The sequence below is a fragment of the Etheostoma cragini genome, chromosome 5, assembly GCF_013103735.1.
Source record: "Etheostoma cragini isolate CJK2018 chromosome 5, CSU_Ecrag_1.0, whole genome shotgun sequence".
NCBI classification, from domain to species: Eukaryota; Metazoa; Chordata; class Actinopteri; order Perciformes; family Percidae; genus Etheostoma; species Etheostoma cragini.
Window position 1 is genome coordinate 24,245,201 of NC_048411.1, and position 25,522 is coordinate 24,270,722.

Consider the following 25,522-nt stretch of genomic DNA (forward strand, 5'->3'; position numbering starts at 1 on the left):
TGTTGTTTTTTTACCGAACCCGTTACTGCGGTGTTGAGGACTGAACCTCTGTATATGGGCACACACTGTACCAGGTGAGCTACCCAGGCGCCCAAGCTATGTTATTTCTAATAGTAGGTAGTGAACATTTAAAGCGGAACTCCAATAATTTTACACATCAAAGTTTGTTTACAGGTCATCAGAAATGCTATTGCATAGGTAGGCAAACATGGTATAAAGCCACAGGAAGCTGTGTGAAGTCTGATAAAAGTTGGGTTGCATTGCGGGTGATAGGAAGAAGAATGGGTGGAATAAAAAAGACGCTATCTTTGGTTCTGCTGCATCAATTTTGATTTTGTTTTTATAACCGACCATGTTAGGTCCGACAATGTTATAGGAGTACACAGCAAAACTGGTGGAATACTCCTTTGAAGGTTCCCTGGCACATACAACTGGTTTTACAAACATGTTAGGTCCATATGTGTTTGTGTTATGTTGTGAATGTGAAAATGAACTGCTACCTCCTGTGTCAGCTCTAGCCACTGAAAAGAAATAAGCGGAGAAATCTGGCCAATAACAAAAGCTGGTCCGTCTGACGTCATGTTACCTAAGCCCATTACTATTCATGAGCTTGCCCAGTTGCGCTAGGTTAAGGATACTGACAGCCAGGCTCTCATTGGCTAGCTGTTAGCCAATCAGAGTCAAGCAGCTTAGTTGAATATTAATGAGAACTGGCACAAATCGAGCGGAGTCTTCCTTCAGGCTTTCTATACCACGCTAGAATGGCTTGAAACAACGTGATCAAGGCATTTTTTTTCCACACAAAAAATTTTTAGAGTCCATGGTAGAACTTCAGACGTTACCACAAAGTAATGAAATACGTGTGGCAAGGTACTTTTAAGGAATCATCACCAATATGCTTCATGAACCTGATCACTAGTGCAGTGTCCAGCTACAACATCAGCAGATACCTTTTGATGGTAAAGAAATCAAAGTAAGTAAAGAAAGCTGAGATTGAGAAACAGGTTGTCAGTTTTGTTTAGCTGTATTTGATGAGATTATCATTTTGTTGGACATTCACAAAGATTGGAGAGCTGGGAGTGGCGGCTACATGGCATGCGCCTTAGCCAAAGGAGCCACAAGGACACCCGGGTACCAGAAACCCACACCTTCTGCTTATTGGAACCAGCCAAAGCACAGCGATAATGACCTGGCCATTTTTATATAAATTCTAGGTTTAATGTTTTGCTAAGGGATGCTTTAGTGAGGATAGCAGGAACCTTGACCTTTTGGGCTCCAGCGAGGCTCCCTAACCTCTAGACCACTCTAGTTTCCTCTGTGTTTATTCAGCCAGGACTGTAATTAGAGGAGGGAAAGCCCATTGTTGCATATTTACAGACCCTCGCCTCGGGGCTTGAACACAGCTGGGTGCTTTGCGTTGGCACCGGCACTTTTGCCAGGCCAGACAGGCCCATGTTTACCCCCTGCCAGTCTGCTTACTCTGCCCAGTCAGCCAGGCCACCATGCCCAGCCCCAGACCGGATACTATGCCCACTCTTACACACTCACCCCACCTGGTCTGGCCTCATGCTCGTCAACCCACGCCCCCCTTCCTGACTGTCCCCTGACTGAACCCAAAAGCCCACTCCACTTTGCTGCCACTTTGCCACCAACAGTGTTGGGGTCTTGTCTGGTCAATTTAGATTCCATTCAATTACAGGATCCCAGTGAACGCACAAAACAGAATTGTAGGAGAGAAAATGCTGTTTACGCCAATCCATGTCTAAATATAATGTGTCTGAGAACACAAAGCCCCCCTGTGCATAGGAGCTGGTCAACATAGAACTTCTACACAAGACATTCCTTTTTTATGCCGTTGTCTTAACTATTATATCAACATGTTAAATCAATATGTGATTTCAGCTAACATTAAATTAAGTGTGCTTAGTGACTCAAGAATCTTAGACTGCTCTGTTGCAGAGAGAGGCTCTGAAATTAGCAAATATTGGCAGTAGAGGAAGTGGAGGAAAAGAAGCTGGTTGGCCTTTTGAAGTCCGTGCAAACCTCACCAAAGTGATGGTGTGTCACATATATGTACACAGTTTTTTCCCGCTCTTCCTGTCTGGTTCCAGTAAGAGCTGTAGGGCTGTTAAACCCCTGACTTCTGTATGCCACAGCAGTCGGTCAGCAGTCCCCCCACCAGCAGGAATACTATGAGCAAATCGGTCCCTACTGCAGCTATGTTTGAGACACTCTTTGAAGTGGTTAGTCTGGGTAATGGTATCATATGTGGATGACACTGCACGGCACCTTAGTACTAGTAGACCAGTACTTGCTTCTCTTTGGTTCCGGCTTGTCATATCTTTCATTTATTTGAGGTGTTTGTAAATGTTGTAAATCATGCTTACACCTCCGCACCAATGCATCTGTTTTCAAGTTAAACTATTTATTGCAGTCAATAATATATATTCGGTTGTCATTTCCTCTCTGCTGCCTGACTTTCTCAGAACTGGCCCCCTCCCTTCTTAACTACACTGTCTTTCACGAACATACGCTGCGATTTTGGCAGCTTCTCTGGAATATGAAATCATGCCACTGGCTTTCATTGGTGACCCCAGCTGGTCAGGGTCTTTGTCACTGTGCCAGTGAGCTATCTCTTCTTTCAAGTGCCGCAATGTCAGTCCAAAGGCCTCACGGGGCCTTAGCATGCCGGCTTTTCCCCTTTCATCCTGCTCGGGCTCTCATGACATCAGCCCCCAACCCAAGCCACCGGGGGAGGAAAGGCAGAGAAGTGGAGTGGTGGCGGATAGAGAGAGGAATGGGAGTTAGAGGACAGAGGGAAGGGAGAGAGGTTTGGCTTCTCAAGGAGACGAAGAAGGAGAATGTGTCTGGTTTGGTAAGTGGGTGGCTGGGATTTGTGTCTCGCTTGGAACAACTTTGTTTTTTTTTGTACACACATAAGCAGAAAAATGCGACCCATCCTCCCACATAGCCCTGTTGCTTGTGTAAAGCAAGCCTCTTGGCTTGCATAGCATGTAAACCTCCCTGGTATGTGCTTGTTGTGTGTGGCCTGGCGCTGCCCTTGACCAGCTCGTCTCTGAACCACGATCAGTTCCACCTTAAACACCAGCCAAAGACAACATTTCATCTCAGCGGAGCGCAACTGGCCCGAGACGGACGCTACAAAGCATTAAAAAATAACTAGAGCAACGAGAAAGGTTTCAAGATCTTGAGATTGGCATATCCTCCCAGAAATAAAGCATGCTCCTTGAAAGTTTTAGCCAGATGCACACATCTGAGTGTGTCTGTATGTTTTTCTACCCTAACCCTCAAGTTGGCACTATGTGACAGCAGGCCAGAGCAAACAGCTGCTGCGTCTTAGTGCTAAGTGGCTTTTGGACTCTAACTGTGTCTGGCATCTCTGTGTGTGTGTGTGTGTGTGTGTGTGTGTCTGTGTGTGTGTGTGTGTGTGTGTGTGTGGTAAAGTTGGGGATATAGGAAGTATACAAGGTGTGTGTGTGTGTGTGTGTGTGTGAAGAAGAGACAGACGTATATTAAAAGGAAGAAATGGCAACAGACAGACGAGTGTGATATTGCGGGCGACTGGCTCCGAGCCTGCGGCCAGGTTGGCTGTCCTACACACTCAGGTGCGTGCTTGAGGTCGTCCCGAGGCCACGGCAGTGCCAGTAGGGTGTCAAGCCACAGGGGCTTGTTGTAAAGAAGCTTCAATCCTGGATTAAACTGGGTGCATTTTGGCTTTGTTTTCAGACCACTTCTAAGACAGCCTTTATGTGTAGGAATAGGAATATCCGTGTGATTTCAATAATGTGCACGCATTATTTCATCCACTGTTCATCAAGCTGGATAGGAGGAAGCAGAAGGCTGACGGATCAGCTTGTTTTGTGATGCAGACGGCCGAATGACTCACCGTGTCTCTCTCATCACTCTCTTCTCACTCCTTTTTTTCTTTTTCATGCATTCTTTTTCATTTTCTGCAAAGACCATAGTGAAGAAGAGCGCATTGATAACAGAAAGAAAATTGCGGTAGTTTTACGCTGCAGTCTCCAGAATGTTTTGTTAAATTGCAGCGAAGCCACAATAGCGATTGATTTTCAACAGTGGCTTGAGTTCGACATGGATGAAGCTTATTTTTTTTTCCTTCAGAGTTTTTAGAAGAATTCTTTTCACAGTGGAGCCATAAAGATGCAGGATATTGATGAGACAATTTTTCCTATGTTTGTGCTGTAAATGATGGGGCTCTACCTTTCAGTTGAGTGCGGCACATTGAAAGTCAGTTTTGTGTTGTTTAAATTATGGGTATAATGGAGGCTAAAGTTTTAGTAACATCTCTGCCTTGTCAGATTCAGAGGTTTTCCTTTCCCTTTAATTTGAGTTCCGTTACTCTATGAATGTGCTTTTCTGCCATTGGAAGAGATTTTGTCAAATGTAAGAGTTCTAGAACATATTTCACCCATTTTTACCACAAAAAGGTTCCAGGCAGCTCTCATATAGAGATTTTGATTTGAAAGGCATCCACAAACTCACTAAAGTACACAATTTTGTTTTGGTGCCACATTATCCCTTTAAATTAAATCACAAAGTTACATGACTGAAAACACACTTAAGCAATGAGTAGTGTAGCTACCCTTGCATTCCTAAGGGGATAGATTTAACCCCTTTACAAGAAGAGTAAAATGGACAAATGGACAAAACAAACACTTTCAAACACCACAGCATGAAGGGAGGGATAGAAAGAGATATTTTAAAAATAGAGAGGAGGAGAAGCACGTAGAGAAGAAAAAAGGGGGACAAAAAAGCTTGTGAAGCACGGAGCACTCAGGGGCCTGCCTCTCGGGCTCTCCTTTCATGTTTGTGTATGCCTCAACTTGCTGATATTATCTTGGCCGCTCTTCGTGGCGGGGTGTCGGGAGAAGTTTACACTGTGACCATGCAGGGGCCTCTCTCCCTCTGTTTCTCCCTCTGTTTCTTTATGTCTTTCTCCCGCTCTCAACCCCCCCCTCCCCCCCCCCCCTCCGGCCGTGTTGGAACCCTCACCCACCTTCCAACTTCAATCCCCGACCCCTCCCCCTGCAACAAAAAAGACCCTCTACTAAATCACCGTTTCACCACGTTTCACGGCGCTTGGAGGCACCCAGGATCCCACTGCGCTCGTTTCCATGGTCACTGGGAAGCTCCTTGTGTCATGTGGCTCAAAGTGAGCCGTCCCTGGGCCGAATTACCCAGATTTCAATGGGAGGCCAAATGACCATTATTAGACTTCACAGCTCAGGCTCCTATTTAAAGAGAGAAGAAAGGAGCCCTGGGGACTTAAGATGAGAGAGAGAGAGAGACTGAGGGAGAGGGTGAGGGTGGGCGAAGAAAACAGTGGTAGAAGTAGACAGGAAGGGAAATGAGAGTTGGAGTTGTTTTTCCTTCTTCTTTTTTCCCACCCTTACATTGATTTTTGTTCTTAATCACATTTGTTATTCGAAAGTCAGAATCCAGCCACAACTAAAGCTCTCCTGTTTATCAAACTGCAACCCAGAAAAGACGGGTGGTGTTGGATCAAAAGATGAGCCGTGGAAAAAGTAAATCTTACAAAAGATAGGACCAGACATCCACCCACGTCAACCAAAGCCCTGTCTTTTTTCTCATCTCCGTCTAAGCCTGTTGCTTTGTAGGGGAATGTGCTTGTGTGCATGAGAATCCTCGTGTCCTACGCCACGCTGTGTATGTCAGGGCCGTGTTGTCTTTAAGGCTCGGGCCCACATCCTGGCATGGGAGCTGGAAACTGAATCTCCCTGGTCCCCACACAGCTAATCTGATGCGTCTTCCCACTACCGATGATTCCTTTACTGAAGGGATAGCAGGGGTGAAAATGTCATCCTGCTCTTGGGGTTGGAACTTTCTTTTATACGCCGCCAGGAAGGCAAAGTTGGGCCTAGCGAAAGGAAGTGTGTGTGTGTGTGTGTGTTTGTGTGTGCGTGTGTGCGCTTGGGCGTGTGCGTGCGTCTCATTGGAGCTGCCCATGCTCTGAGACAGTGAGGTAATGGAACAAGAGAAAAAAAACATAGGGAGATAGGAAGGGGCTGGAAGTATGGCAATGTACCTGCAAGAAACTGCGAGAGACATTAGCATAGTTTATCAGAGACCAATAGCATAATATAACAATCCATTTTAACAAGACATCTGGATCGCGGTTAAGTGGGATTATATTACCTCATAAGAAGAAAATCTTGATCTGCAAAGTAACTGGCTATCAGATAAATGTAGGGGGGTAAAAAGTACAATATTTCCCTCTAAAATGTTGTAAAATAGAGGGACAGTAGCTCAAAACTGTGTTTAAGGACACTACCTTGTGACCCCTGGATGTCATCTGGTAGTAGGTTCATCATGGATTATGACAAGTATACTGTTACAGGAAGAAAACAATAAAGGTGTTATATTGGAGTCGTAGATGAGTGAGCTAAACACACCTTTGGTGTTATCTTTATTGGGGCAAAACAAAAGGAAAAGGTGCCTGCTCTTTGTTGAAGAGATGGGCTCAGCCAGTAGTTTACCATTATCAGCCATATCTAAACAATATAAATGGTTTCCTGTCTTTTAGGCCAGTTGTGCTTTTTTTGACCAGTTCAACCTACAATATTCTGAACAAATAAGGGGCCATCCACACGGAAACGCTGTTTGGTGTAAACGCGAGTGTTTTGCATCGTTTTGGTCCAAACGAATCCCGTAAAATGCACTGCCTGAAAACAGCCTTTTTTTTAACCTGGTCCTATGGTGAAAAATTTGATGATGCCATCGCCACACACCTCGACCACTAGCCTTGTTTGTTGGTGAATTTCTATATCAGAAAAAGTGCCACCTATAGACCTGAAATATGAGGTAGCGTGTTGAGTCACAAATGGATCCATTTGGATGCAAATATTCTTGAACCGATGCCGGGGAAGACGGGTTACAGTGCAGATCCGCTTTATTCCTATGGGTGACATCAATCGACTTTAACACGCCTGCAAAGCATCCTGGGAAGGCAGCTCTGCATTTGAAAAAATGCTGCACGTCAAAAAACTGGCAGATGGTCCATCTTTAAGCAAATTAATCCGTTAAACGCGAAGCAACTATATAGAAGTAGACACAAATCTTTCAAACTAACCTTTTTTAATTTGAAATGAAGATAGATTCAGCAACTGAATGGTCTATTTCTCGCTAAAAATGTTTTTAGAAACACATTTTGGTGAACTATTTTTGTAAAATACTGGATTGTATTACAAACAAGCCGCCATTACTGTTGTTTTGAAATTACGAAGTAGCCAGACCGATGTGATGCGTTCGTCCAATCGGATGCCTGTCAAGAACATGGAACATAAACCATGGATGTATTACGTCCCAACACCACGCTTCGTGTCGCAAAAATGCATCTGCACTGTTTGCTAGCTCCCAGCGAAGGAGGAGAGCATGCAGCAGCTCCGTTCTGGTTGGGTTTAAGGTGCCACTACGGAAGGTCCAACGCATATGTGGACTATTTGTGGTGGTTCCTTCTGTCGCTTGTTTATGGTAGCGAACTCCTTTTCTTATCAACGTTCGATAGTGTTGCACCTAACGTTGAAACCAAATTACAAACAACTGACTCGTGACTTTGATCGTCACAAACAATATCACTGGCCACTCGACTTGCCCGACTTGCTGTTTTACTGGCCGTGGACATATGTCGGACCCTGGACACATGAAATCTCCCAATTGTTTGTCTGTCCATCACCTTTGTGCAAAACTGAAGTGAGGAGTAATGTGAGTTCTGTTTTTTCTCCATAATCCCTTGAACCTAAGATAGACAGTCAAGAAGTCAATGATGATAACTTAAACAATGGTTAATGGGGTTATTCAATTTCATGATGGGCATATTGCACTCCTGTAACTTTCACCGGCAAAAAAAAAGAGTATAATCTCCAAAAACAAAAATGCTTTGATGATTTTATCACCACAGTATAGGGTTACCGCAGGGATGCGGTTATCGTCCCAGCCCTAGTTGTAGTGTCCGCCCTACGTGCTTGAAAGCTTTCATCATACCAAAAATATGGTAATTCCGATTTTTCAACACCAGAAAAAGTTGCTTCCACCTTCGGTCGTTTTTTTGATGGCTGACTGCTGAGAAGCAAAATCCAAATCTTATATCGATATTTCAGATTTTTCTTCTTTCCATTGCAAGTTATCTCTCTCAAATATAAAAAATGAGACATGCATGCATTCGTTTTTCTTAACACGGTGCTGTTCTTTGAAACAGGTTAACAGAGAAAACATGAAGGGCTTTGCCGAATGATAGGACTAATCACTAATCCGATAATCCGTTTTTTTATGCCAGATAAATAACAAACCGCTATGTTTAGCACTAATCATTTCTAACGAAGACTTCCCGTCACTTTCATCCAAACACCAGATTAGGCACTTGGTGGAGAAGAAGCACTTTAAAAGTAGTATTCTTGTCCCAAGCCATAAAGCTTGTTTATTTTCCTGTGAATCACAAAGGGCCAGAGCCTGAAACCGGTAAGAAAACAACATGGGAGGGACGGAGAGGAAAAGTAGAGGAAATTCAATTAGCGGTTGTCCATTCCTCCGGCCCCGGCGTTTTGGTCTCGGCAGGGCAGAGCAGCGGGCAGCGAGAGTAAAGAAAACTCAAAGGCTTCTTGATTAGCAGCAGTGAGACACATTTGCATCTGTGTCACTTGTTTGTCTAAGACATCAAACCAGGGAGAGAGACAGGAAATGTTCCATGTGGTGCACAACAAGCAAGACAATCATGTACATTTCTAAAGAAAGATGTTTTAAATTTCATTACTTTTAAATCCACTGCACGAGCCTCATTCATTCACTATTTTTATTTATTTTTTATCATATCTTCACAACAGACAAAATAGAAACTAATTTCCTGATCTTAATTTATTAGACAATAATGCATTGGGGTAGGAAAGGAAGTTTGAAAGCACGGAAGAATTCAACTCGGTGCTTGAAGAAAGATCCAAAACAGTCTGTTAGTTTGTAAAAACTGACTTTACGGCCACATGATGACAAGCCTTTAAATATTTCAGAATTATCTCTTTGTTATGTAACCCCGATGAAGGCTTTTCTGCCCAAACAGTTTGGTGTTTTTGTACCAATACACGCTCTGTATTTTTTACAAGTAGTTGGCAGTAAATATCAGGGTCAGGATTTGGTACAGTATAGGAAGTAGATAAAAGTGACATAGACACTATATATCTCTACATATGTGTATGTATGTATGTATGTATGTATGTATATAATATATATGCAGACTGATCTCATGAAATGGCGTATGTATGACGCCAATTCATACGCCACTATTGGCGTGTTGTCAAGATTTATACTCGCTTTTTAGCTGTTTATCAAAGCCGTTTGGCCTCTATTGACTTACATTACCCTATGATTGCATGTGAAATTATGCCATAGTGCAGTATGAAAGGGCGAAAATCCACATAAGGAGGTTTTTTGGGGTTGCGGATGGGTAAAACACAGGACTTTCACCCAAGAGACCGGGGATCTCGTCCCTCGTGTCACGTTTCATTTGTGTCCTGTGGGTCGCGGTTCCTAAACTCAACCGTTGGTTTCTTTTTTTACTAAAGCTGTTCTTCTTTTTCTATAACCAACTGGCTCTCCTTTTCCTAAACCTAACAGCATGTCACGTTTCTGAAAAACATGTCAGTTTATATACATATCTATATACAGCGTAGACATACACGCGGATAGCTCAAAATGCGTACAGACAACACACCACTTGGCTTAAGAAAGTCGGAGTGCATATTTATGCAAAGTCAGGATGTCCTGTTGATGTATGGGACTTATGATGAGGGAGTGCTCACCAGTACACCTTACTCACTCTCTGCTTTTTAATGGGACCGACTCTTTGCCATGGTCCACTGTGAGGTCCCCTCAGAGCTACACACACACACACACACACACACACACACACACACACAGAGAGCACAGTTCTCTTGTATTATTCTGGTTATGCAATGGTGGGTGAATGGCCTCTCCACATTGTGCGCTGAGGCAGGGACAGAATTGGAGGTGGGGTGGGAGGGGTTGAGGTGAAGAAGAGGAAAATGAGTCAGGTCTGTCAGAAATGCATGAAGAGAGTTTTAGCTTTTAAAGAGATGTCGACTTGGATCTGGATGATGGCAGAAGCATCGTTGCAGAAAACTGCAGGCTCCTTCGCTGATCTGTTGTTTTTTTCCCTTAAGAGTGCTCTGGTTTTTCCTCCAAAGCTGACCTTACCACCTTTTTATAAAAAGAGGCTTTTCAAACCAATCCAGAAGATGGCCTCTTGGTGAAAAACATCTCCCTCTTAAAGAAAATAGATTCAAAAGGGAGCCAAAGCTATGAGCTTTGCTTCTTTTTTTGTGTTTGTTCCACAACTCTGTCTCCCATTTAGGGATTTAACTGGTGGAAAGAAGATACTTAACCCATAGGAACTGATTTTCCCTCAGGGATGGCAACACAGTGGGACAGATAGGTGTGTGTGTGTGTGTGTGTGTGTGTGTGTGTGTGTGTGTGTGTGTGTGTGTGTGTGTGTGTGTGTGTGTGTGTGTGTGTGTGTGTGTGTGTGTGTGTGTGTGTGTGTGTGTGTGTGTGTGTGTGTGTGTTTGTTTCTGCCCACTAGCGGTCAGAAAAAAAACAATGAATCCAGCTTCAGTGAACAAATTGTACCTCTTAAACTGAACACGGACACTCAAGAAACATGTCTGTGTTCACTTCCTAACCTTTCATCTGCAGTTTGATATTAATGGGAGTCACTGATCTCCCTGAGAGAGTCAAGTGATTATTTCCACTATGTGTTTATGTTCGTTAAACTGTCGTTTATATGAAGGCGGCTGAAACAGAGAGCAGGCTTGCCGGCCCCTGTCCTTTGCCGGTGCGTCAGACAAGTGGATTTTTATGTGCTTCGTAAACATGTTTAACGCGGCTCAAGAAATGTTGCCTCAGACGTTCTGGGACTCGTGTTAAAATGCTTCAGCCGGCGGCTTAACAGCATTCAATTAATATTAAACAGGAATATGGCACAGTTCAAACGATTGAGAAGGTAGATGGAGAAATTAAACATTGACTTGTTTAAAAGTCAGAGGGACACACATTCATCAAACAGAGAATGTTCTTTCTTTCTTTTTAAACTGTAGTTTAGTTGCTTGGCTGTGAGTCGAAACCTTAAATATGAGTGGGAGGGGATTCGTGAAAAGAAGGCATTGGCAGGATTAAGCTCAACGAGGTTTATTGAGTTCAGTTTATATGGGAACAGGAAAGTCCTTATTTTTTTGCGGTTATGTGACGTAGCAGGGCGAGGGTGTCAAACCAGTTGATTATAAGTCCCACAGCCAATACAGTTATGTTAATTATCTGTAAACAGAATGAAAGGTTATGACAGATTAACAGTCTGTTAACATCAAACAGTGGGAGATCAGAAAGATAGGAGTAATTTGCTTCGTGAACAGGGGAAATGATTAAACCCCGTAATGAAAATGTCAAGATAGTACAGATGACTTCATGTGCAAAAGCACAGTACGTTCAGGAGATTAAAGGAGCAACAAATTTCTTTCATTTGTTTCTCCGAGGCTGCACAGGCTTCCGATCAGATGACTCATAGCCACGTTGAAAACTTTGCTTTTATTTTAGTTGAATGTAAATAACGTCTTGGCACACATGCCTGCTCTGAGAGGGAGCAAGGAAGGAGAGAGGAGGAAAAAAAGGGGCGACCACATACAAAAAAAAATCCATGGGAGAAAAGTATGCCTTTATCTTTTAATAAACTGTAAAAGCCAGGAGGCAACATGAAATTACAGCATAATAGCAGTGGAGAGTCTTCTGAAGACTTAATTGCCTTAATTATAGCAGTGCAGAGAGAGAAAGAGTGTGTGGGGGGGGGGGTGCAGCATTAAGAAGAGGAAAGGGAAAGGAGGGATGCAGAGGAGAAGAAAGTGAAAAACTAAGGGGTGATGTGATAGAGGAAGGAGGAAGGTGAGATGCTGCAGGTGTAATTCAGGGGTGTGTGTGGTAACGTTGGGGATATAGGAAGTATTCAAGGTGTGTGTGTGTGTGTGTGTGTGTGTGTGTGTGTGTGTGTGTGTGTGTGTGTGTGTGTGTGTGTGTGTGATGTGTGTCTCTGTGTGTGTGTTTGCACGTGAGCACATAACCAATGCCCGTTTATGAATGTGTGTGCACGTTTGAACATGCATTGTTTAGTAACTGCATGAGCTGGTGTGTAAATATGTGAATCCTCAGTCCATGTGAATGATGAAGTGAGCGCTACGCTGAGAAAAATTCTCTTTCCAGACGAGTGAGAATTTCTCTCCGTCAGATCTTACAAGCTGGCAGGCTTACTTAGGGATGCTAAACATAGCTTTCATTTTCCTCTGTGTCTAGACTGGCTTCTCAGTACTTTCTGCTGCGGTTTTCCTTCACTCAGGGAAGATTGTACCCTAATTCTAGTATTGGGAAGTACCTGTGAACCTCTAAAGGAAAGTTCTGCTACACAAATCTGTAGTCTTCATTTAATTTTTCTAATATCTTTGGCTTTTTGTGAAATATTTGATTATTGAAAATGATTTGGGTCTAAAAAGGTTATAAGACCATTTGAAAAGTTAAGAGAAGTACTTTCTGGCGTTGGTGTCACTGATTTCAGTAAAAAGTACAATAATTCCTTCTGAAATGTAGTAAAGGAGCAGTATGAAGTGGCATAAATACATGGAAATGCTCAAAGACAATGTACCTAAAAAGATTACAGTAAGCTTGAAATAAATCAATGTAGTGCCTTTCCCCCACTGTAAGTCTCCATCTTCTCTTAAAGCTTGTACCTCTTTTTATTTTTTTGATAGTTTCAGGTGTGCTGTATAAAGCCAAATTGTGTAAACTGCTATTTGTTGAACAATTCTTTGTACTCTGATGGCTCAAAAAGCAACATTTGAATTTGTCCACGATTTCTTTGAATTGGTCCTTTACCGCTGCATTCACCCTTAAAATATTGGATTCTTAAAATGATAACATCTGCGTATCTTGATCCCATCTCCACTCACAATTGAGAAGATTAAAATGTAATCTCAGACACTCCTCAAAATTCCTGTTCCATCTCAGTGAAACTGGTATAGATGAAGGCTTATGTTTCCAGCGTGTTAATCATCTTTCTTTCTTTTTCGAAAGTTTGTAGCAGAAGGCTGAATGCTGTCTCAAATTGCTTGCACAATATCTCCTTACACAGGATCTCTGCCACTTGGCATTCCATAGCCAGTTTGAGGCAGTGAAGTAAACAGTATTTCCTCACTGAAGGGTTTGTTTTTTAGCAATGTGACCTAGTCACAAAGAAGAAAGAAATGACATTACAACAGTCGCAAAGCAAGATGCTTGCTTTGGTGTCAGAGGTTGTCGTTTTTTATGGGGTTGCGAAGGAGATGTGTCATGTTTTTTAAGAGCGCCAGTTTGCCTGTGGGTGCATTTTTGTTGTCGTCAGGCAAGTCCCTGCACTGCAGCGCGGGCCTGCCCGAGTGGAGATTCTTTAGGAGGGAGAATCTCTTTCTTCTCAAAGCGTCTTACCAAGAGCTATTAATTATTAACTGGGAGAGCTAACATCAAAGGGAGCAGACTTGTGCTGAATAAAATGGGGGCTGGAGCCTGGCAGTGTGGAGCTGAGAGAAAACTGGGTGAGAGGGAAAAGCTGAGCGAGATTTTGCTTCATTCTGCTTTTGAACTTTTCCCAAGTACAAAAAGTGAAAGAAGAAAGCGACAGAAAAGAGTGATGTTAGTTTATGTAAATGAGGCCGGCCGAAAGAGAAAGTTGAAAGTGCTTGTATTTATAACGCGTCGCTGTCTTAATGTTTGGGTGTTTGACGAGGCTTCCCTACGCTGCTGGGAAAGATCGAATCAGTTTGCAGGGTTAAGTAGTCTTTAACGAGCTGTGAAAGTCAGATTCATAAACATCTTCTTGTGGATTTAACCAAGGGGACATCTATTAGAGACAGAACTCACACACTACAATCATGTTTGTTTTTTCCTGGAGCTGTTTTTAAAGTTGAATTCACAGAGAGTGATACGTTTTGCCACCCATTATGTCAAAGGCCTTGGGTTAGTTTGCTTCTAATTTGGTCCTGCTGGGACTTGTCCATGCAGCAGTTAGTCCCACCAAAGGTACCTGCATGGAAGAGGATCTAATCACATGTGTTGCTATTTAAAAAATTAGACATGTTTACTAGTGTCATTATTGACAGTTATTGATTCTGGAGAATGCAAAAACCCTCTAGTTCCCTTACTTGTTTTGGAGGAAGAAGAGGCTCTTCGCTTTAAGCAATAGAAGGCTGCCATGTATACTGAGTAGAGATGTTGGTGAAGTATAATTACTTTAGCTACACGTACTACTTTTGACCGCTACAGTTAATCATCTACATCTTTCTCGTAGACTCATAGTACACACAGGGAGTAGGGATATTACGGCCAATTACACTCACACTGGATGCCACCTTATCAACTATGCAAGAGTTTAGGAAATCTATTATGATTTAAGTTTTAAAGCGGCAGGAAACAACTAACAGACCTGCGAAGCTGCAGGATCTTCTGTGCCTGGACTGCAGGAGAAAGAATAAAATAAAAAAAAAACTTCAAACATTAAAGTAATGGAATACAACAGTCTTCAAAATCTTCAAACTGTTTTGACTAGAGGAATAGTGATTAAAATTAGTACTGTAAATACTGAAATAATTAGTCGATGGATAGAAAACTAGTAACAAACTATTAGATGGGGTCTAACTATTTAGATGGGGTCTTTTTTCAGTCTACATAACAAACATTTGCTGTTCTTATGTCATTCCACATATGACATTTTTTTGATTGTTGATCAGTCAAGTAAGATCTCACTTGGAATCACAGAACTGGTGGTGGCCATATTAATAGACCCAAACATTAGTTGGGAAAAACAATTGACAGATTATTATAAAAATTCAGATAACCGTTAGCAAACGATGGAATAATGAGTAGAGAAACATAAGGAATGCAGATGCTTTCATACAGGGGAAGAGCAGTCATGTAACAGTTCGATAGGTATGAAGATTATGTCAATCATATGCTGTGGTCTTCACCAGCCTCCATTGAACATCTTTGAGCTAACTGACGTGTTAGACAGCGCTTTCTCCGCCACAGTGATCAAAACACCAAAAGGGGGAGATCAAACATTTAGCAGAATGTTGCTCATCCCTCCAGAAGAGGTCCTTAGACTAGGACAATACACGGGTGCTTTTCATAATGCTAACGTGTCTCCCAGCAGGAGTGTGAGAGACACGGGAGGACGGAGGAGCTGAAGATTGCAAATGAGAAATCCTTGGTCCCACAGCATCAGTCTTAAGTGACATCAGTTACTTATGAGGTGCCACATGCCTGTATCTCTGAAGTGGAGATGCAGCATTTAGACATTACACCACTTGATAAAAGACTGCTGCGTTGAATACATCAATGTTGTCTCTCTCTCTCTCTCTCTATGATCCTGCAGAACTATCCTCTCATCTCACTCCTTGAGTACTTGTGGTGCATTCAAGAGATTGGAGGATCCTCTATTATGGGCGGGGGGGCTCACGGGAGGAGAGAGGATGCAGGGAAGCATGAGTTGGCAATATATGTCAAGGAGCAGTGAGGCTGTTCTGCCGGCTAATGGTGGACCACCACCTTTAGAAACCTTTTTTGTGTATTCTGTAGTACATGATAGTGTTTGCAGTGGTTATTTGGTCAGTTGAAAAAAAATCCCTTCCTCTTTGGCCAAAAACATCCATTGTTAAGTGCTGTTACCTCGGAAATGATTATGGTGTGATGTGAGAAGAGCAATTGTGCGTCCCCCGCACGTACCACGTCCCCCCATCTCCTGTCTCTCTCTCTCTGTGTCCTCTGTAAGTGCCTGCTGGCTGGAGCTATGGCGCTCTCCAGCCACTCGGCAGCAGAGTCACAGCACTGTACATGGTCACTTTGATTTCCTCCCCCTCTGCTGGCAAGAACCCAAGGCCACTTGATAATACCAGGATATGATCCAGCCACGCTATTTTAGATCATGTAGTGCCGACATCAAAACGTTGTCTAAATAGGGCACCGTGAATCATGCGTGGTGAGAACGGGTTGTAGGGGAAAGAAGCAGTTAAGATAAAGGATTTTTTTTTTTAGACGCAGGGAAGCCAATTTGGATTCTGCAAGGAGATACTTGGGGTACTGCAGATCCAAGCATTTCCTTTATCTTTTGCCTTAAGCAGATGTCTTCAAAAGACCTCTGTGCTATGACTTTCCCTGCTCTCAGATGAAAGAAGCTCACATTTTTTGCCAGTTTGAGAAAGTCTTGTAACTTTATTCAACTTTCCTGAACATGCACAGCAGAATTCAATTAAAATGTCATGCAGAGCTGCATCACATGCATGCATGCATAAGCAGCTTCTGTCATACTATTTGCATAAGGTGGTGTAGCTTTACTATCATGATGACTTCAGAGAAATAGAGACTTAGACTGCATGTGCACCCTAGCAAATGTTGTCAATGGTTTCTTTGATTCAGTTGGTTTTCTAATTTGCTCAATCCAGATGATCTGCATGTTACACTTAGGCAAAAAACTCCCTCTAGTGGCCCGAATTTGAATGTGAAAACCTTGAAGTTGACATTGTGATCATACATTCCCTGGCTTTTTTTTTCTTTGCATTGTTGTTGAATATGTCTAACGGTTACTTTTGTTCTGTGTTGCCAGGCAAAGAGAGCAGTGCAGCGGGGAGCCACAGCCGTCATCTTTGATGTGTCAGAGAATCCGGATGCCATCGACCAGGTTTGTACACACCTAAAATTATCCAGGCATTTGCACACTCACGTTTCAACAACACTGAAGCAGTCTAATCGGTCTCGGTGTGTCTGTGAAAGACTTCTGAAGAAAGCTCAGCAGCAGGCCCTGCCCTTCTGACTGACGGTGTGTCTATGTGTGTGTGTGTTTGCTGTTGGCACAAACAAGGATCTTTCTTTCCACCTTTAGTTTTGTTCAAAAGCATGTGTGATCAGCCTTGCTTATTTAACCGTTCTGGGCATTTGAGCTCTCCTACTTGTGTTTGGAGGAGTGCACTGCGCTCTGAAGACTGAAAGTGCATGTCCATGTTCCTTTTTCACTAAACCATGACTCCAAACACATGGGCTACAGTAAAGAACAAAGTGCATTTATTGTCACACACCTAGACACTCACATTCCTTCTTCTTTGTCCAAATTTCTTGCTCATGTGTCTTTGCTGTTAAGATGTATAATACACAAGTTGCTCCACTGAGCGCCTTTGTCGCAAGAATTCTCCTGTGGTATTCATCCTCGCCGCGCCAGGTCTGGACTTGCAGGTTTTTCTCTTCTTTTCTCCTCTCCCTCCTCGCTGCTTCTTCTCTGCCGCTGGGTCGTAAAGCGCGTAGCTGAGAGATAAAAGGGATTGCAGAGACCACATGAAAGGCAGCGCCGGGCGGCTGTGTTAAATTCCCCTGAGAGGCTTTTCCAGTCAGAGCGGCCTGATCAGCAGAGACAGGACCCACAAGGCCGAGGGGCAGGGAGGAGGAGCTTAGGAAGAATTAAAGTCCCAGGGCTGAAATTAGGAGAGAAGCTTTATGAAGTTATGCACTTGACCTCCTTTTTGCCTCAATTTTTTCTTAATGTGAGGCCAAGTGCTAATTGTGGCTAAAACGTTTTGTTTGAGGAAAAGTTGAGTTTGTGAATTCACTCTCTTGAAACAGTAATACATTCAAGTTGTCATAGTAATTTTAGGTGTACTTTTTAAGGGGGTATTGTTTGTCAGAGGCCAGGCCAAGGTCTTGGTGGAGTCATTTCTTAAAGATTCAAGCGAGAGATCAAAAGTTTCAAAGTCTATACTTTGAAACCAGAACGTACAGTATTTCACTGGAGAACATGACGGCAGCGGAAGAAATAGAAATGCGAATATCCTCGGAATCTGTAATTTGAAAAGCCCAAGGGAAATACCAACTAGCAGACGAGAGGGAAGAACAGAGAGAGAGAGGGAGTAATGGGGTATGTCAACTGACTCAAAAGCCAGAACATACTCTTCATTGACTGTTTCCCCTGGCTCCCTCTGGCCAACGGCGACCACAGTTTCCATGTCTTAAGCCTAGAAGTCATTTTCTCTAGTTGGTAGATGAGAAGTTCATGCCTTTTCCTCTCAGACACATCCCATGCAGTAGAACAGTGGTTCCCAAACTTTTTGCTGAAAGGCCCCTTAAAAAAAGCTATGTCACATTACACTTGGTGTCAATTCTGAGAACTTTAACCAAATTGGGATTTCTGATTTTTATATTCATATAAAAAAGAAAAATCCAAGGCACTCTGTCTTGTGTATAATTCAAAAGCATTCAATACTTCATGGTCATTTCATCATGTTTAGGATAAAAGTGTTCAGCTTTTGATACCCTGTTCTGATGGAGGCTTTTAGCCACAATGCATTGGTGTTATGCAATATTAAAAGCATTTTATTATTCTCAGAACCTTAAGTAAAAAAAGCATGCATACTCATTAGAACATTCAACATTAGACAATCATGGGACACTACAGAGGTTAGGTCTATTAGAGTCAGAATCACCCCCCCTCTCCCCCACCCACACACCTGTTCAAATGTAAAAACCTTGCAATTCACCGCTTTAAATGAAGAACTAGAAACACTTTAGAAACATTTATTAAAATTAAAATCTCAATGCCAAAGCATTTGTACACTTTCTGGTACAAAAATTGAAGAAGTGTCACATTACAAAAACTTGGATATTACCATTGACCAATCACTGTCTTTTACATTGCATGTCCAAGATTTGGTAAAAAAACTGAAATTGAAGTTAGGTTTTTTTCTTTAGAATCAAGTCCTGTTTATCATTTGAAGCAAAAAACAACTTGTAAATGCAACATACTTGTCTGTCTTGGACTATGGTGATAATGCATACATGTATTCAACCTCCCAGTGTCTTCATGCTTTGGACACTGTGTTTCATGGTTCCTTGAGATTCATCACAAACTTAAAATCTCTCACTCTTCCCTGTTTGCTGTATTCTCGGGTCGGGTGGTTCTCCCTCTCCATTCGGCGTTGGATGCTCTGGCATCTTTTTTTTTATAAGGCAGTATTAGGACGTCTTCCTCCTTATCTGAACACTTACATCCTCCCGAGGTCTGCAGGGACATATCACCTGCGCTCACAGGATCTGTTTTTGTTAACAGTCCCTAAAGCCTGCACTGACTTTGGTCAAAAAACCTTTTAATTTTGAAGTCCCGCATGGAATCAGCTTAAAAATGAACTACAGTTGAAGTAGCTGGTCTTTTAAAGGCCCTTGCAGAAAGGCAGTCTGTATGTCACTGTTTTGATTGATTGATGAATTGATTTAGGACCCAGGGTTTTTTATGATGACAGTGATTTATCCTGGTTAAATAAAGGTTTGAATGAATGAATGAATCCAAAGGGACCTTTAAAGCTGTACTCTTGTGATTTAGAATTGCACTTGCATACAGTTGGTGGACTCACAAAAGGCATATTCTTAAAAAAAAAAAAAAGAAGCAGAAGCTGAGAAGGGCCAGGGTTACACTCAACTTCAATGCTTTCCATGATTTTCTTTGTTTTGTTTTTGTTGTTGCAATGGTAGGAGGGCCCGTACGAGATGAGTGATTAACGCTATAAGACGGTCTCAGCTGTGCTTCAGCCCCGGTTTTTCTCCTCTTTTCCTTTATGCTCACTCTCAGGAAAAGAAGTCCTGTGGGACAGAAAGATGACATGAGACCTACGTTTGATAAATTGCCCATGTTGCCGTCCACACCTAGACTGGGTAAACCCAGCCCGATCTTTGATTTCGCGCTGCAGCTCAGACTGGAAACCTGTACATCTTGCTGTCGTTACAAATCTGCGGGGACCAATCCCAAACTAGCTTATCCACCTGGCGCGCTATTGGCTTGTTTAACACAATGACGAGAGAGAAGCGACGGCAAGCAGCTTTTTGTTTACATTCAACATCACTGCCACCAAACATGGATGTATTAAGAGAACCGAAGCGCCCGTTCTGCAAAGAACGTCACCTGGATCGTTGGTCTGATTAGGTGAAGGACTTTCCAATTGCATACAGAGTTGTGCAGTAGAAAATACAAAGCAGACTAATGTTCAATCTTAAAAGATTGAGCTTGGTCCGGTGATACCCAGACTAGTCCACAGCTCACTGAGATCTGAACTCGATGCGAGCCAGGCATCCTCAGCATGTCACCTGACTAATTGGATCACATTAGAGCAAGATCTGATCTCAGCGTGTACAGACTGGCTAGTTCATGCGTCTTGGCGTGATCTGATGACAAATGTCCCATGGAAAAGACGAGTGTAGCCACGGCCATAGACTTTTAATCTCTAGTATAGGTCAAGCTTTAAAAAAAAAACTGGATCCTGGGCACCCGGATAGTTCAATTGGTAGTGTGGGCGCCCATATATAGAGGTTACTCATCAACGCAGCGGGCCAGGGTTTGACTCTTATCTGCAGCCCTTTGCTGCATGTCATTCCTGCATGTCAGAGCTTTCATTTCTTCCGCTGTCCTGTCAAAAAAATAAAGGCTAAAAATGACCACACAAAAAAAGATTCTGAACCCTACATTTCCCATAATGACACAAAAGACATTATGTAACACTTTAAACAAAAGTTCATTATTGACTAGATAAAGAAGTATACCTTTGTTATGTATTAGTACATCTGTGTTTGATGTAGTTTTCTGTCCTCTCCTCAGCTAAACCAGGTTGCCGAGGATCCTCTGAAGCGGCCGGTGGTTTACGTGAAGGGCAACGACGCCGTTAAGTTGATGAACATCGTCAACAAGCAGAAAGTGGCTCGCGCTCGGATACAACACAGACCACCGAGGGTAAGCGCTCATGTCATGTTTGTGTGTGACACTAATCTGAGGCACATGTGAGCAGCATGAGGAAGAGGTGACCATGTTTGCGAGGCCCACGCTCCCAACAGCGCTGAGACGTTTTCAGATGTGAAGACAAACGAAAATTCCAACTGTGAAATCTGACCCTTTTCCTTTCTTCTCTGCTCTCCCCTGCACCGAGGGTGCAGCACTGTGGGAGATTGATATCAGCTATTCAAAGAGCTGTTTGTTTGCTTGGAATATTTGATAAGAGGACCAGCACACTTTGAGGTGAAATAACTTGACATAATGAAAGCCCAAGAGAAAGGGCTGTCCGGTAAGAGACATTCTTCTGATAAAGAATGAAACAATCTGGCCATTCTCAGTGAGTTCTGACCAGTTCTTCAGGTGCTGATTAAATTGATTGTAAATCAATCCTTAAAGCTTTTGTGCATAACTTTTTTATATTAATGAATGTCCGGGATGACGCAAGGCTTGTGTCAAGTGGACGGCGGCGATGCCGACAATTTTGTTGTCATTGCTTAGAATTCCTCATGGAGGAGACAGAAACTACTCACTATAGCTTTAAGTTAGTTAAGTAGACTCCTTCCTCCTACGTCCAATCTGCAATAGGGCTGCAACTCACTCATTGTCAACTAATGTTATGTTCTTGAATAATTCATAGTTTGTTAAATGCTCATCACAATCTGATAGGTTCAAACCCCCGACAGTCCGAAGGTTATTTGATTCACAGTGATACGTGTAAAACAGAGACAAACTTTAATTCCTCGTATTTGTGAAACTAAAACCCCATATTTGGCGTGTTTGCTTGGAAAAGATGAGTCAGTTATCAAAATGTCTGACTATTCATTTTCTGCATGTCAACATAGTGGTTTAATCAGCGAAACCGTTTCAGCGCCACTCTGCAGAATGGTCCTGTTCGTGTAAGAGACGTAGCACTTACCTGAGTAAATTACTGACAGTCATAAAATTGACAACAACAAGAGGAAAACGATTCTGAGATGGAAGTGAATGGCGTGAATAATCAACCATGTATTCATTCCAGAAAGCAGCAGTGAATTATGTGTAAATGTGTCCCAGTTTTGTTTTTCAATTGTATACTAACGAGTCGAATGAGTTACATCATTGAGTACTCTGGTCTGCTTTGCAACTAACAAAGCTATATTCAAATACCCTGAATGAAAAATGTGACTGTTTTCTGGCAAGCATAACCCTCTTAGTGACCCCTTTACAGCATATTCAACAAAATCTGTGTTCTTGTTGTCCTCCCTTTCCACAGCAGCCCACGGAATATTTTGACATGGGCATCTTCCTGGCTTTCTTTGTGGTTGTGTCGCTGGTTTGCCTCATTCTGCTCATCAAGATCAAACTCAAGCAAAGGAGAAGCCAGGTTAGTCTCTAAACACACACTCATCATCACTACTAGAACAGAAACAACGTATTTATTTACCTGTGCATAAGTGCATTTATAAAGTACCAAAACTGAAGTGTGCCTCTTACACAAAAACACACCAAAATAAAACGCTGTGCCTTGTTTTTTTCTCCAGTCAAGACGACTTCACTCTGAGTTGCAGGCGTAGAGTCAGGCGACAGTAGTGCTGCTGTTGACTGTCTAAAAAAAAAAGTTTAATTAACAATGATGAGCGGTTGTCTGCTGGAGCCTAAACACACCGAGATGTCATGACAGGGAAGAAAACCTGTAGCGGCATCCGTTAAGACAGGTGTAATCCTGTCAGCACACGTGTGTCTGTGTGTGTAAAGACTGCAAAACAGTTTTGTGTGTGTGTGTGTGTGTGTGTGTGTGTGTGTGTGTGTGTGTCTGTGTGTGTGTGTCGCACAGCAGTGGAAACAACCTTTCTGTCCTGAAATGTAAAAAAGGAATAACTTCTTATGGAGTAGATATTGTTAATGCAGGATTAACACTTCCTATCCAGTTTAACTGTAAACAGTAGGGATAAAGAATACTGCTTACTACTTACTAATACTTTTGCGTTTAGTGAAGGATTCCTTAAGGGCTTGCCCTCACAAGACTACAGCTAATTACAAACTGAACATAATGATTTTTTTTTAAGTCTTTTTGTTTCATGTTTTGACAATCCTGTGATGAGAATGACTTTCATTCCAATGTTCAGTGCTCTCTATCTGACCAGGAAATCCAGGTCCTTATAAAGTCTTCAATTATCTAGTTGCGAGGCGACATAAAGAAAGAAACGGTCTCCAGAGATCCTTTTTTGAAGTTAAGCCTGCGCATGAGCATAAAAAACTCTTTTACACAAACGATGCACTAACAGTTCAAGCAGTGCTTGCTATAAATCACACTGTTTGCTACACATGCAAAACATTAAGTTTAATCCAAATAAGTAGTTCTGCATGTGTCAACTTCTCAGTCACCATTTTTTGAATGTATTAGAGAGTGAGAGCAGAGAGTCAGAGTTGCTAATGCATCAGTCAAACATTGCAAAACGATGTATTGTGTCAGGGGAGAAAAGTCTTAAATCGTGATATCAACCCTGTCTCATTAACATCAGCAAAGAGGAACACAGTTCAAAAGTTGCCATCACTGGCATGTAGACATTTTGCGGGATTCAAAACATCATTGCTGAGTTTACTTCAGTGTTTTGTTAGTTTTGTCATTTCACTGTCTTCTTGCAGCTTTGACGTTTGTTGACTTTCATGTTAAACTTTACAGATACTTGAAGGGTCTTTATAAAAGTGAAAGGTTGCTAATCAAACAGTCAGATATCCCCGCTGAACCTGTCCCACCTTGCTCCCCACCGCAGAGCTCCATGAATAGAATGGCCATCCAAGCCTTGGAAAAGATGGAGACGAGAAAGTTTAAGGCTAAAGGGAAGGGCCAGCGCGAGAGCAGCTGTGGAGCCTCCGATTCACTGAGCAGCAGCTCCACTTCGGACTGCGCCATCTGTCTGGAAAAGTACATTGATGGGGAGGTAAGAAAAGACACTTTGTCCTTTTTAACTTTAAAGGATTGACTTTAATTTGCTTTGTTGACTTTCACATCTAAACGGTATGATGCAAACAGTGGTATAAAATCTCCATAAACTGTGCCTGGAACGCTACTAAGTCGTCAGTCGTGACTTGAAGTCGGACTACGGGCTAAAAACGGTCTGGAACGCAGTATTACTATATGGGTCCTATAGCAGCACATAATTATTTCAATAGTAAATATTTCTTGTTTTTATGTTGATATGCATGTATACTTTTTTGCATATGTAGAAAAGTGACAAAACACCTAAAACCGTGTTAACTGAACTTGAAAAGAAGGGGGAATGTTTCTGAACTTTGGAATTCTGACTTCTATGGCCGTGAGAATATAAGTTAATTAATACAGAAATCCAGGTAAAAATCTCTTTATAAAAATGGTAATTACATCCCAAATACTTCATGAACCATGTGGAAGAGAAACCTCTTAACTCTGGGAGTGTTAGTGTGGTCATCTAACCACTGACTGAGCATGTTTTCTTTTCATAACGTATTCTGTAGACATGAAACATAATGCAGTTCTGTGGACAATAGAATGGAAGTTCCCCTGATGTGCTTGGGGACCATAGTCCCGCGGTCTTTGGTGACGTTCTTTCCGGCGCCTTTTAGATGTTTGGTTCAGTCTTTGAGAGCACCTGGAGAGATAACGGTACCCAGAGTGCATTGGGTTGTGATTGTGCTTCCTGTTTTCCCAGTGTGGCTTTCTTTAATCTTTAAAAGGAGTCGTTGTCAAAATATGTATCCTAATCTTGGACTTTGAGGGTTTACTGTAATAGCATTGCTCATCCTTAACACGGACTCTGGGACAAACCCCAGGGGGACATAGTTGGTGCATGAGTGAGTTTTTTTGTGGTTATGTCTCTCTACGGTAAGGAGGAGAAGAAAACACAACAAAGCATGGCGCCAGGATTGCACAGAGGAAGTGGCGATATAAAAGGCTGAATGGCATCAAAGCTCTTTTTGAGCAGTGAACCAGGCAACAAAAGCTTGGGTGGAAAAGAGCCCAAAGATGAGTCACATTTAGCCATGGAGTCAAGTATTTATGGCAATGAAAGAGCGCTCACTGGAGAAGAATATTATAATTCATATTCATAGTGCTCCTGCTGTTGTCTTGGAATTCCTCCAGGCTAGTTCTTCATCTCCATCTGAATACAAAGTGTTGCATTCTTTTCATATCAATCCTCAGGTGTAAGCCTCTTGTTTGTTTTGTTCCAGAAAGTGGTGACATTGAGCATCAAAGTTGTATTTGTACTGTGGTGTGGCATCTAGTTAAGAGTTTTGTTTTTGGCATGATGTGAAGTTGTCTCCTCAGAGGTAAAAACTTGATCAAGACTCAAAACCATCACCACAATTGACAGTTGTGTACAGCTTTGCTGCCACCTTCTGGACATTCAGCTGCTCAAATATGTATTCACCTTCTAAGAAATGAAACCCTGTTGTAGTGTGTCACACATCATTATGCAGTTTTTAAAGTTGGGAGTTGCCCTGACTTACTTTAGATTATAAGCAGCAATCCTAAAGTTAAATTTAATACTGTATATGTATGTATGTATGTATGTATGTATGTATGTATGTGTGTGTATATATTGTGTATATGTATATATATATATATATATATAT

At 42.2% G+C, this 25,522-nt stretch overlaps 1 protein-coding gene and 1 long non-coding RNA gene across 2 annotated transcripts in view; one reads left to right on the forward strand and one right to left on the reverse strand.

The window, feature by feature from the left end:
- LOC117944479 overlaps positions 1-20,013 on the reverse strand; it is a 23,180-nt gene extending 3,167 nt beyond the window's left edge. Inside the window, exons 1-2 of the long non-coding RNA XR_004656594.1 lie at positions 19,877-20,013; positions 9,222-9,230 (exon numbers count right to left, since the gene is read on the reverse strand). This is a non-coding gene — a long non-coding RNA (uncharacterized LOC117944479). The remainder of the gene's footprint in view (positions 1-9,221; positions 9,231-19,876) is intronic.
- The window catches only part of znrf3 (zinc and ring finger 3), a 67,014-nt gene that overhangs the window by 38,544 nt on the left and 2,948 nt on the right, over positions 1-25,522 (forward strand). Inside the window, exons 3-6 of the mRNA XM_034871283.1 lie at positions 16,736-16,810; positions 20,759-20,890; positions 22,182-22,292; positions 23,683-23,850. Coding sequence (XP_034727174.1) covers positions 16,736-16,810; positions 20,759-20,890; positions 22,182-22,292; positions 23,683-23,850 — 486 coding nt within the window. The remainder of the gene's footprint in view (positions 1-16,735; positions 16,811-20,758; positions 20,891-22,181; positions 22,293-23,682; positions 23,851-25,522) is intronic.